Source organism: Salmo trutta, chromosome 15 (genome assembly GCF_901001165.1).
Source record: "Salmo trutta chromosome 15, fSalTru1.1, whole genome shotgun sequence".
Lineage (NCBI taxonomy): Eukaryota > Metazoa > Chordata > Actinopteri > Salmoniformes > Salmonidae > Salmo > Salmo trutta.
The window spans coordinates 21314205-21327164 of record NC_042971.1 but is presented as its reverse complement, the minus strand read 5'-3'; the positions used below and the strand labels follow the sequence as shown (position 1 = coordinate 21327164).

At 39.4% G+C, this 12960-nt stretch overlaps 1 protein-coding gene across 1 annotated transcript; it reads left to right on the top strand.

The window, feature by feature from the left end:
- The first annotated feature begins 901 nt into the window (after positions 1-901).
- LOC115148613 (HLA class II histocompatibility antigen, DQ beta 1 chain) lies at positions 902-4425 on the top strand. The gene is made up of 5 exons (XM_029690658.1): positions 902-1104; positions 1825-2109; positions 2656-2928; positions 3241-3351; positions 3524-4425. Exons 1-5 carry the CDS (start codon positions 1041-1043, stop codon positions 3571-3573), a joined length of 783 nt encoding a protein of 260 aa, XP_029546518.1. The 5' UTR covers positions 902-1040; the 3' UTR covers positions 3574-4425.
- The last annotated feature ends 8535 nt before the right edge of the window (positions 4426-12960 follow it).

Sequence of the window (12960 nt, the reverse complement as noted above, 5' to 3'; positions counted from 1 at the left end):
GCCACATCATCACAAACCACTTTATGTCTCAATGTACTCAATTACTGTATTGTGCATTCTTTTTCTTCATGGTGATGGAAAGTCTACAGGTACAAACCTAGATGACCAGCCTATGTACAACACAGTAATGTACATTTACATTAAGAGGTTTGTAAGGATGGTCAATTAATACTGCACAAAAGTGGTTGTTTTCCACGTTATTAAATCAAGAAAAATATTTAATTTGATGTGGATGTTTTGTGTCTTTGCCCATAACATGGCACCTTTTGATGTACACTACCGTTCAAAAGTTTGGGGTCACTTAGAAATGTCCTTGTTTTTGAAAGAAAATCACATTTTTTGTCCATTAAAATAACATCAAATTGATCAGAAATACAGTGTAGACATGGTTAATGTTGTAAATGACTATTGTAGCTGGAAACGGCTGATTTTTAATGGAATATCTACATACAGTGGTTTCTCCTTTAAAAGGTGCGTCATACAACTCCTAAACCTTACCTTAACCTAACCCTTAGCCTAACCAATGTTAGTCACCTAGCTAACGTTGGCGTTAGTCACCTAGCTACCTAGCTAACGTTGGCGTTAGTCACCTAGCTACCTTAAGAACGTTAGCCAAAACAAATTGGAATTCGTAACATACTGTATAATACGTTAAGCAAATTGTTAACATCATTTTATTTTTTGAAACGGCATTGTTGGTTAGGGACATTTCACTGTAAGGTTGTATTAATTGCAATTCGTAACATATTGTATGAATTGCAATTCGTAACATATCAAAGGAATTGTAATCCATAACATATCATATACAAAATGGATGAAGAACAGCCAAAACTTAATACATACCGTAACATATCATACTAACTGGAGTGTCCGAATTTACAATTACTATGTTACGTCTACCCCCTGAGTCCAGGTTGACAACGGTCCTGCTGAGTTCAAAACTGAAGTTTCCCAGCTGTCTAAAAGGGTGATTCTTGAAACAGCTTTAGTTTCCTCAGTGTTGTTTCACAGTTGAAAAGTTCTAACTCTGAGACTTGATCATGTATGTGCTGAATTTCTTCTCCATCCACCTGCTGCTCCTCTTCTCCTCTCTGTCTGAAGTGGGTGAGTTCAAACAATCATAATCCAAATGAGATTTTATTGCTTTTCAACAGTGAAAGAAAGTGGACATTGCAATTGGCTGAACGGAGTCGCATTAACAGAAAACCCATGCAGCCTTGTTTACAAATTCGAACACTGGAATGTGAGATTTAGGGCTAATCTACACCTCGATTAGGATGATAGAAATCCTCATTATTTCATTTAATCCTTTTTCACTTTGAGTGTAATTATTCCCTTCACTTTCCCGTTCTGAACTTCTAACGCGAGTGGGGTGGGTGTGGCTTCTTGACAATGATCGCAAGAGTAGCTGCTCAACGATTTAATAATGACTCCAAGGCAGTTCCACCTCCAACACCGCCAAAACATATGCTATGCATGTGTCTGCAATCGGCGGTTAAGGCTTGATCTGATTGAATCTAGGCTAAAGTGTTTTACATTTGTCCCATATTCTTGCAATGAAACAACACATTTGTATGGCTAGATATAAGCTAGTAATTTACATACTATAAAACAAGGATGGGCAATAATTCTGGCTCGAGAGCCACATAGGGATTTTGAAATTCAATGGAGGGCTGCAAAAATTATTTTTGGACCAATTTCTTCAGGGGGGCATTTAATGGGCTGGCGGCCAGATATATCCTAATAATTATATTTCTGAAGTGTGCATAACTCTTCAAATCTGTCTATTAAAAAATACTTTTACCTGTCCTTTTTCTGTTATAGTTGATTCCTCAGATGAAGATTTTGCACACGATGATGCATGGTGTAGGTTTAGCTCCAGAGATTTACATAATATGGAGTATATTTTAGAGCATCATTTTAACAAGATCATGGTGGCTCAGTACAACAGCACCACAGAGAGGTGGACAGGATACACAGCATGGGGAGTGATATCTGCAGAAAAGTGGAATGAGGACCCAGATGAGATCCCCAGGAGGAGAACAGATATGGATGTGTTATGCAAGCCATATGCTAATCGGATCTACAACGCAACAGAGATGTTTATGGGTGATTATAACAATTCACTAACAACTGGAAGTTGTCCTTCACTTGATTTGTTTTATGTCTATACGATATGCTCTGCAGTACTTGATAACATGTCACATTTCTTTAAATTACATTATTGCATTTCAACAAAACATAGACCATGGAGTAATACTGTAGGTCAGTTGTAATAATCTAGTAAGGTACAGTAGTTCAAAGCCATATTCTTCTAAATAAAGGAGGAATTGTTGGAATGAAGCATAAACAACTGGAAATCTTACTGACTGTGGCTTTAACTGCTAGAGCTGGGAAGGGACAGACTAAGGGGACTTTTCTGACTAGCATCCCATTGACAGCCCGACTAGCCAAAATCTTAAACGTACCCTTTATCAACCAAACCCTTAACCTAATTTAATCAAATTTGGAAATCCAACATTGGAGTGCTGGTCAGGCACATTTCCCACCATTTTAGGCTACAGATTTCTGTAGCAAGCACTCAACATTTCTGCTTGAAACCTTATTCTTCCAGTTATAACGTATCATCATTGATTCATTGACCTCCTTCTCTAGTTGAGCCCAACGTCACACTGAGGCTAGAGGGGCCATCCAGTGACTCCAGCCTTGTGTGTAGCGTCCACTTCTTCTACCCCAAACACATCAGAGTGACGTGGCTGAGGAACGGGGAGGAAGTGACCTCAGATGTGACCTCCACTGACGTACTGGCCAATGGACTCTGGAGCTACCAGATACAGTCCTATTTGAAGTACACACCCACAACTGGAGAGAGAATCACCTGTATGGTGGAGCACATCAGCCAGACTGAGCCCAAACTTTATTACTGGGGTAAGGGCATGGGTGGAGTAAGGGTGTGTGGGTGGAGTAAGTGTATAAGTGAGAGCGACTTCACCCGACTCCCCAACAGGGCTGCAGAACAGTGGCTATTTCATATTAGGGCTCACTAATATGAACATGGGGACAAGGAAAGTCAACTCTTAACTCATCAACTGAAGAGTAGAACAGTCACAAGTCATCTCTGAAATGTTCACCAGTTTGTGTCGTATAGCCCAATGTCTCTGTGGAATAGGGAGATTAAAATAGTATTTTCTTTTGCGTGTGGTTTGGAGACCATCATCTTTGTTAAATGTGTAATTGCAGACCCCTCCTTGCCTAAGTCTGAGAAGAATAAGATAGTGATCGGTGTCTGTGGGCTGCTGCTGGGGGTGGTCTTTGTAGTAGCTGGACTGATCTACTGGACGAAATCTACTGGTGAGGAACCACAAGACTCATCAAAGATTACTGAAAAGCCACAGATAATGCTACTCATTGTATATCTACGGTTGTACTGCTATCTGCCTGTACTACTGTTGTAGACTCAGTGCTCGATGATGGTTTATTCTTATGGCTCTTAATTCAGAATCTCTGTTTTTACTTTCAACAGGACGGCTGTTGGGTCTTATTGGTGAACGTGATTATGGGACTTGTGATTGAGGCCGTGTGGACGAAGGCTAGCTGATGAAATCCCTGTCGTTAACTGATGGTAGCTGATATAGTTTGCTTTTTAGCTGCTGTTGCCTCTAGCAGCTGCCCCCCCCATTCAAAATGCCAACATTGCACCAACCATGGCCTGCTTGCCAACAGTTAACCAACTACACTCTGGAAAAAAAGGGTGATTTGTGGAGGGGAAGGGGTTCTACCTTGCGTGAATTCAACGTGAAATCAATAAAATGTCACAATGTCATTGCATTTAGGTAAAAAGTTCAGTGAAAAAAATATGAAATGCCCTTAAGTTGATGACTTTGCAAGTTCAATCAGTTTTCCACATTGATTCACATATATTTTTGGGTTGAAATGAAGTGGAAACATCGTTGACCAGTATTTGCCCAGTGGGAGGTTCTACCTGGAACCTTTTTCATCAGAATTTAACATCAGAAATCATTTCTGTTTAGCAAAAGCCTTTGTCGATATTTCAGTTTAATTTTAAGACATTCGCTTGCCTAGGAATTTGTGGAGGAGTAGCCTTCACTGTCATTTGTGCAAATGTATTCTATTGTGTTTATATTCAAGAATCCTATTCGTCATCGAATCTAAATCCAGTTAATGTATCTTTATTCACCAGCCCAACCTTTACCTGTGTGTTTTAATGTAGACTGAGTTGTCCCTTTAATTCTCCCTTTAATTGTGAACTGATCGCTTGCACTGACTGTTAATTAGTTGATTGCTCACACCCGTGGCCTCCTGCCTCAAGGGCTCAGTTTGTTCAAATGGAGGATTCTGTTGAGTGTGTGGAAGGTACTGCGGAGATGTCTGCAAGTTGTTAATAAAAATAAGCTATAAGCAAGATCATCATCTCTGTCTCTCTGATGTGAGAGGGCATCGGTCTACCTTCTCGCAAAATTGTTATTATGTACTGTACATTTTATATAAAATGCCAGGCTGCACGTGCCTGAATTGCTTACCTATATGGAAAAATATTATAAGAATCTTATGAGTTCCTTTGTATGTTGAAGAAAATATGAATAATATTTTTATATATGTCAGTCTATACTGTTAGAAAAAAATTGTTATTTGGGGTTCTATATAGAACCTTTTGGTTCTTTGGACGAGATTAAAGAACGCTTTACCAAAAAAGATTCTATATATACTCAGGGCCAGTGTTTGAGGTACACCCAACGTTGCTCAATTAGTATCAAGGGACCTAACGTGTGCCAGAAATACGTTTCGCACACCATTACACCAGCCTGTATAGTTGACACCAGGCAGGATGGGGCTATGGACTCATGCTGATTATGCCAAATCCTGACTCTGCCATCAGAATAGAATAGAATAGAATAGGCAGTTAGAGTTCTAATTCTGACTATATACACTGAGTGTACAAAACATTAAGAACACCTCTCTAATATGAAGTTGCAGCCCCCCCCCCCCCCCCCCCCTCTTTTTGCCTCAGAACACAATTCGTCAGGCAAGGACTCTAAAAGGTGTCGAAAGCGTTCCACAGGGATGCTGGCCCATGTTGACTCCAATGCTTCCCACAGTTGTGTCAAGTTGGTTGGATGTCCTTTGGGTGGTGGACCATTCTTGATCCACACAGGAAACTTTTCATTTTAAAATACCCAGCGGCGTTGCAGTTCTTGACCCAAACTGGTGAGCCTGGCACCTACTACCATAACCCGTTCAAAGGCACTTCAATATTTTGTCTTGCCCATTCACCTTCTGAATGGCACACATACACAATCCATGTCTCAATTGTCTCAAGGCTTAAAAATCCTTCTTTAACCTGTCTCCTCCCCTTCATCTACACTGATTGAAGTGGAATTAAAAGGTTACATCAATAAGGGATCATAGCTTTCACCTGGATTCACCTGGTCAGTCGATGTCATGGAAAGAGCAGGTGTTGTTAATATTTGTATACTCAATGAATGTCTGCATAGCATTTTGTCTTCATTTTGGCAGATTACCACATACTTATTTCTGAAGATTATCCTTTTACTGCAGTGGGCTAAATCAGGGTCATACTGAGGGATACTTGGTCTTAAACAAATTTACTTTGAAACAAAAGTATACACACAGTTATGGGCTTAGAAAGAAGAAGACACCTGCACCATGTCAGATGTAGAGTTAAGTTTGTATCCCAACATTACACTTTATATACATCACAGAAGACTAAAATATAACAAAACTGTTTGACATTGAAACACCAGATTTTCTTAATTTTATAATCTTTATTATTTATGACATTATGAAAAATATGAATAACATTCCTCGCATGAGACCATGGTTGGTCATTGATTTTGGTCATTGACTGCAGGAAAGGGCTACCTCATGTTGTTTCTCCTTATTTTTCTTCTTCTTCTCTGGAACCACAGGCAACAATCCATACTGTACTGGCGGTAGGTAGCCCAGCGGGTAAGGAGTTGGGCCTGTAGCAGGAGATGGACCTGTAGCCGAAAGGTGGCCGGTTTCGAATCCTGGGCTGAGCGCTGGAAAAAACGGTTGGAAATGATCATGCCAAATCCTGACTCTGCCATCAGAATATAATAGAATAGAATAGAATAGAATAGGCAGTTAGAGTTCCTCTCCGTTATGGTTAAAACCATTTATTTCTAGGTGGCTGCACAAGCTGTCTCCCTGTCCATGGCACTGTCCACTAAGTAGTGCTGAATTTCAGCCTCAGCTGAGCTCTTTTAAATGAATATATTTTCCTTTGTACTTGCTTATTTTCGTCATTTGTTTGCCATGCACCCTTGATAAAAATAGACTATGCCTTTACTCCAATGCATTGATTTATTGTGCTTCTACACCTGCATTGCTTGCTGTTTGGGGTTTTAGGCTGAGTTTCTGTACAGCACTTTGTGAGAGAGAATACAGTAGACGGCACGCGTCAAACGTTTGATTTATGACCCTATGTCTGGGTGACGTGTGCATGCCCATATTTGGGCATCCTGTCAGGACATCCTGGCGGGAAGTTATCACGTGGTTATGTCCATATAAGGGCATCATGTTCCGGTTCTCATGCCTTAGAGTGAGTGTTAATTTATGCATATAGTGCATCTGTCACACTTTAGCTGGTGTTTATTTAACAAGATAGTGCATATCTATATGTTAAAGCATGTGTATGCATTTGATCTATCCTGGGGTGTGTGTGTGTGTGTGTGTGTGTGTGTGTGTGTGTGTGTGTGTGTGTGTCTCTGCAGGGGTGTTTGAAACAATGTTTTTTTTTATCTAAACAATTCAACAATAGGAGGGCATATATACATAACGATACCCAAACAACAGGTGATTTTTCCTAGGTTGTGGATCAAGGGAGAGCGGCTCTCCAGGGGGTGGCTGTCACAGTCAATCATGCCAGCCTCTTTTTGAAAGAGTAATTGTACTCTTTAAGTTGGGCCCTTTACTTTTGACTTAAACAGATTCATTTTCTACCCCACTTATTAATTAATGCAGTGGGATAAATCAGGTGTTTCTTAGTGGTCTTAAACAAATCTACTGTGAAACAAAAGTGTACACTTTACACACATGTTTATTGACTTAAAAAAAGACCACAGTAACATGTCAGATATAGTAGAGATGCTACAAAATCTGCTAGTTCGTAAATAAATGGTTTTAAAATTCTATCTCACCCTTTATCGAACGGGAATCGGTCGTTTTCTCTATCGCGGAGAAAGGCTTTTCTGGGAAAATGGGTCTGTGCGTTTCAAAACAGTGTATTCCCGGAGAAAAAAGGCTTTCGGGAAAGATGTGTGCGTGCATGTACGTGTGTGCGTGCACGTGCGGGCGTGTATGTGTGTGTACCGGAGAAAAAAGGCTTTTGGGAAAGATGTGTGCGTGCATGTGCATGTGCGTGTGTGTGTGCGTGCGCGTGCGGGCGTGTATGTGTGTGTGTTTCAAAACAAAGGGTTTTCGGTGGTGTGTGTTCAACAATGCCCTGGCATTTGCACTTAAGGCTCTCTCTCTCTCTCTGTCTAGATATCTGTCTACCCCCATCAAAAAGGTTTGAAACAATATAGGCCCTTTCGATTCACTAACACACAAGCCTTTCAAATCCGATTTTATTGACGCCCCAGAGGATGTGGGGGCTCAAAAGTCAAAACCCACAGCTGGAATATATCATGTATAGACCTACCCCTGGGGTTAAAAAACATTGCTATATCTAATCAGCACCGATACTAATGGTCCCCCCACCCCGGTCGGTAAATTTACATCGGACACCCCCCAAGCTGTTTCCCCTGAGGTGCTATGAAGCATAAAGGCAATACAGCCAGACAGAATATGTTGAGACACCCTCCTGTTGTTTTAAATCATTGTTTTGGTCTCTAAACATTCGGGGTACTACAGGTCCATTTTTGCATACAGGATGGCGCCCCAGAAAAACGTCACCCCCGCTCTGTAAACTCATTCCCTACTATCTCTCGGTCACGACAGATGTCCTGGTGAAACAGACAGTATTCAACCCTTCTGTACAACTGACTTTAACGCAACTCCAAACCCCCGGCCAACAGCCCAGAAGAGCGGAAGACCGAGCAGCTAAAAGATAATCTGTGAATCCTTCCTCATGGAGCTTTTTGAAGGTGAATTAGTGAAAATAATATATTACATTTGGATGCATAGGTACAGGGGCTATTTTAGTATTCCTTTTCTATTTTTTTATTTACATGTTTATAATCCAAAAGTATATTTTTAGAGTGGAGTGAAATATTGTTTATGTTAAACTGTAGAGAACAAGAACTTTTGTTGAATAAAAGAGTCGCTGATGTTTTATATACAGTACTTCACATATCCAGAAGACAGGTCCGTACTGTAGTACTACACTATTACACGGTTATGTACTACTAATGTACTAGGATCTAGGATGTTAAGGAATATCTATGGGGGGAACATGTACATGATATAACACATTCCCCACAGCATCGAAGCATGTATACACTGACACTGACATTGTATTTTGTTATGTGAAAGTAGCATAAGTATGTGTAAAGAGTTTACAATTTTTTTACAAATTTCAGAATATGTCTCTTGTGAAAATTGAGATGGGGTACATATATTGTGTATTTCAATTTCTTACACATTTTTAATAATACCTGTGAGCTGTAGACACGTATAAACCAAAGGTTTCATTTTGTCACGGTTGTCGTTGGTTAAGGAGGACCAAAACGCAGCAGGTATGTGTAAGCTCATCTTGAGGTTTATTAACTCAAAATGAACTTACAAAAATAACAAACAAGCGAACGAACGATCAACACACAGTCTGGCAAGGCACAAAGCTAAACTCAGAACAATCTCCCACAATTAAACAGACAAACACACCCAACTAATATAGGACTTCTAATCAAAGGCAACACCACACAGCTGCCTTCAATTGGAAGTCCACCCCAATTAACTCAACATAGAAATAGATCAACCAGACTACACATAGAAATACATCAACATAGACCATAACTCAAAACCCGGAAATAATAAATCAAACGCCCTCCTAACTAACACACCACCCTGGACCACATAAAACAAATACCCTCTGCCACGTCCTGACCAAACTAAAATGACAATTAACCCTTATACTGGCCAGGACGTGACACATTTGAGTTATAATAATGATTTACAAATGAAAAAGTCAGTAGTTCATTGCATATTATGTAATTGTGGATTCAATTCTTTTTCATTATTTTGCCGATTTTCTGAACTGTCATCCCCTTGCTTTTTGCTTTATAGGTATGCTCTGCTAGTCCTAATTCCAGACATAATCCACACATATGTGATTGTTATAACTGGTCTACGTTGTGGGGGAACAAACTTATGTTTTCCTGGAAGGGTGAGCTTTTATGAATGGGGTCAAAATAAATATGGTAGAAGCGATAGAAACAAGGATGTATTTCCCAGAAACTAATAGTGTATATCATTGGTAACTCACGTTATCATGGTTCAATGATAGGTGTTCCATTCTGTGGACTGAGAATAAAAATACTTTGCACAACACATACATTTAGATTATTTTAGAGTTGTAAAAACTACATGTAATTTACCAAAGTTAGTGTAATTGCCTGTAGTTCTTGAAATTAGAGAAAATAAAAAGGTCATCTAGAGAAAATATTGTAATTTATACATGAAAAACTTAAAAAATGTACTGTATTTATGCTTGTTAATCTTTATATACTGTACGTATCCATATTGCCCAGGTATCGTCATGTCATATACATCATAACCCGAGGGGGTTCACAGTTGTTCAAATGTTGCATATACATTTTTTTGTATCTCGATATTGTGTTATATGTTGAAATGTCTAATAAACAAATATATTGTATACATTAATAATATTATTTTGTCAGAAATATATAAATATAATAATAATAATAATAAAGTTTTACCTGTATCGTGATGCTGACGATACAGTTGTGTACTCTGCTGATCGTGCTCTATCTGAACTAACTACATTATGCTTTCATTATTTTGCATAAAATCTTTATTGACCTTAAATTATTATTGAATACGTGTAAAACTAAGTATATGTTTTCTCGAGTGTACGAAAATTATTCTAATGATTGAAGTGTATGTACCTAGTATGTTGTATTAGTATAGACGTTAAGCTAACTTTTAAAAAACATATTGATGAGTTAGTTAATTAAGAAGCTGAATATAAAAAATGTGGCTTCTTACATAGAAATAGGTCAGGCCTCTTGCTCAATAGTACAAAGCAGATCATTCAATCTATGTTCTTACTGGTTCTAGACTATGTTGAAATAATCTATATGAATGCAGCGGCCACTTCATTAAAAACTTTAGATGCATTTGACCGTAGATCATTTTGTTTTATAATGGGTACATGTTCAGTACACATCCCTGCATTCTCTATTATAAAGTAGGCTGTCCGTCTTTGTGGTCACGTAGGTCAATTTGTTGCTCTCTTTGCCTTTATACAGCTCTTTGACCTACTGTAAACTCCCTCGGTTGTTAACATCTACAATAATCATTAGACGTACGCGTCAGAGTTATCATACCCAGTGTCAGGGCTTGCTAACTCTGGAAATTCATTTGGTCTGTACAGAGTTAGGTAAATCAGCTCTTTGCCCCCCTTACATGGGGAATAATCTCCAAGCTGCTCTAGACATTGATGTTTTTGGTGTTTCTAGGTTAATCTCTAGACTGCTGAATGAGGCCTGTTACAGCTTACTTACAAAACCTTTAAAAGGAGTTTGTGAAACCGTTCAGTCATAGATGTATGTAAAACATATTTAACACGTATTGCTTGTTACAGAAGACTACTGTTGTACATTGAATAGCCATTCATCCCTGTTACACCTTGATGTGATGGCTCTCTATGTCTGTACATAATCTGAAAAGTGGTTTCCATAAAGCTATTACCCATAAACCTGAATCTGAAATATGATTGTTCTTTAGTAAATAGGAAACTCAGCAGTGTGTTTGTGTCACGCCCTGACCTGAGAGAGACGGTTTATTTCTCTATGTTGTTAGGTCAGGGTGTGGGGTGGGCATTCAATGGTTTATATTTCTATGTTTTGGCCAGGTATGGTTTCCAATCAGAGGCAGCTGCCTATCGTTGTCTCTGATTGGGAACCATACTTAGGCAGCCCTTTTCCCTCCTTGTGTTGTGGGATCTTATTTTTGTACTGCTGTGTAAAGCCTGCAAGACGTGACGGTCGTTTTCCATTGTTTATTATTTTGACATTTTGACACTTTGACATTATGGGGTATTGTGTGGAGGCCATTGACAAAAAAAATATCTTAATTGAATCAATTTTAAATTCAGGCAGTAACACAACAACATTTGGAAAATGTTTGTAGATCTGAAAGGATTGGATAGGTGTAAGTGGTACCATATTACTGACAGCTAAATCTTTTCAGATCTACAAGTGCCTAGGATATAGAATAACTATCTTCAAAGTAATGACACGGGACGTCGGGTTTGAAATGAAAGCGTCTTTTAGTAATACTACTTGTTCACGTTACATTTAACAACTTTAGATTCTACAAAACAATAAAAGAAAGTTGCCAGCGAAAGTCAGGATAATCACTTGTCAATTGTACATAACTGGCGTGTTCTCTCTCTACTTCCGGTCGCAAGGCATTCTGGAACTTGCAGTCAAAGGCGTAATCCAATACTAACCAATACAACAAAAATACCTATGTAGTTCTCTCAATCTCCAACACACGAATTCTAATACGATTACATATGTAAATAACTGTAAAGAAAATATCTTTAGATACAGCTCAATTAATTAACTGTAAACATTAACTCTGTAACCCGTTAAAGTTACAACATCCTCCCCCCGATGAACAACTGTGTTCATCTAAATCTCTAGGCAGTATATCAACTGAATAGGTCTCCTCAACAAAGTCCCTGAAGCAGTATGAACTGAACATGACCTAACTAGGCCATCTCGGCCTGGAAACAGTTCCTCAATCTTTCCTAGTTTCCAGGTTTGTCTGGGTGTGTTATCTTCTCCAATGAGTACAATGTCACCAGCTTACCTTCAAAATCAGTGCCTCTTTGCTTGACATCATGAGAAAATCAAAAGAAATCAACCAAAACCCCAGAAAAAATTGTAGACCTCCACAAGTCTGGTTCATCCTTGGGAGCAATTTCCTAACGCCTGAAGGTACCACGTTCATCTGTACAAACAATAGTACACAACCATGGGTCCACGTAGCCATCATACCACTCAGGAAGGAGACGCGTTCTGTCTCATAGAGATGAACGTACGAAAAGTGCAAATCAATCCCAGAACAACAGCAAAGGACCTTGTGAAGATGCCGGAGGAAACAGGTACAAAAGTATCTATATCCACAGTAAAAGGAGTCCTATATCGACATAACCTGAAAAGCCGCTCAGCAAGGAAGACACCACTGCTCCAAAACCGCCATAAAAAAGTCAGACTACGGTTTGCAACTGCACATGGGGACAAAGATCGTACTTTTTGGAGAAATGTCCTCTGGTCTGATGAAACAAAAATAGAACTCTTTGGCCATAACGACTATCGTGATGTTTGGAGGAAAAAGGGAGACGCTTGCAAGCCGAAGAACACCATCCCAATCGTGAGCACGGGGGTGGCAGCATCATGTTGTGGGGGTGCTTTACTGCAGGAGGGACTGGTGCACTTCACAAAATAGATGGCATCATGAGGTGGGAAAATGATGTGGATATATTGAAGCAACATCTCAAGACATCAGTCAGGAAGTTAATGCTTGGTCGCAAATGGGTCTTCCAAATGGACAATGACCCCAAGCATACTTTCAAAGTTGTGGCAAAATGGCTTAAGGACAACAAAGTCAAGATATTGGAGTGGCCATCATAAAGCCCTGACCTCAATCCTATAGAAAATCTGTGGGCAGAACTGAGACGTGTGTGCGAGCAAGGAGGCCTACAAA

Excerpts from the sequence above, each read along its gene's own strand:
- LOC115148613 (XM_029690658.1), top strand. The coding sequence starts at position 1,041 with ATGTATGTGCTGAATTTCTTCTCCATCCACCTGCTGCTCCTCTTCTCC. Across the intron at positions 2,110-2,655 it reads CGCAACAGAGATGTTTATGG|TTGAGCCCAACGTCACACTG; the intron begins GTGATTATAACA and ends CTCCTTCTCTAG. Across the intron at positions 2,929-3,240 it reads GCCCAAACTTTATTACTGGG|ACCCCTCCTTGCCTAAGTCT; the intron begins GTAAGGGCATGG and ends GTGTAATTGCAG.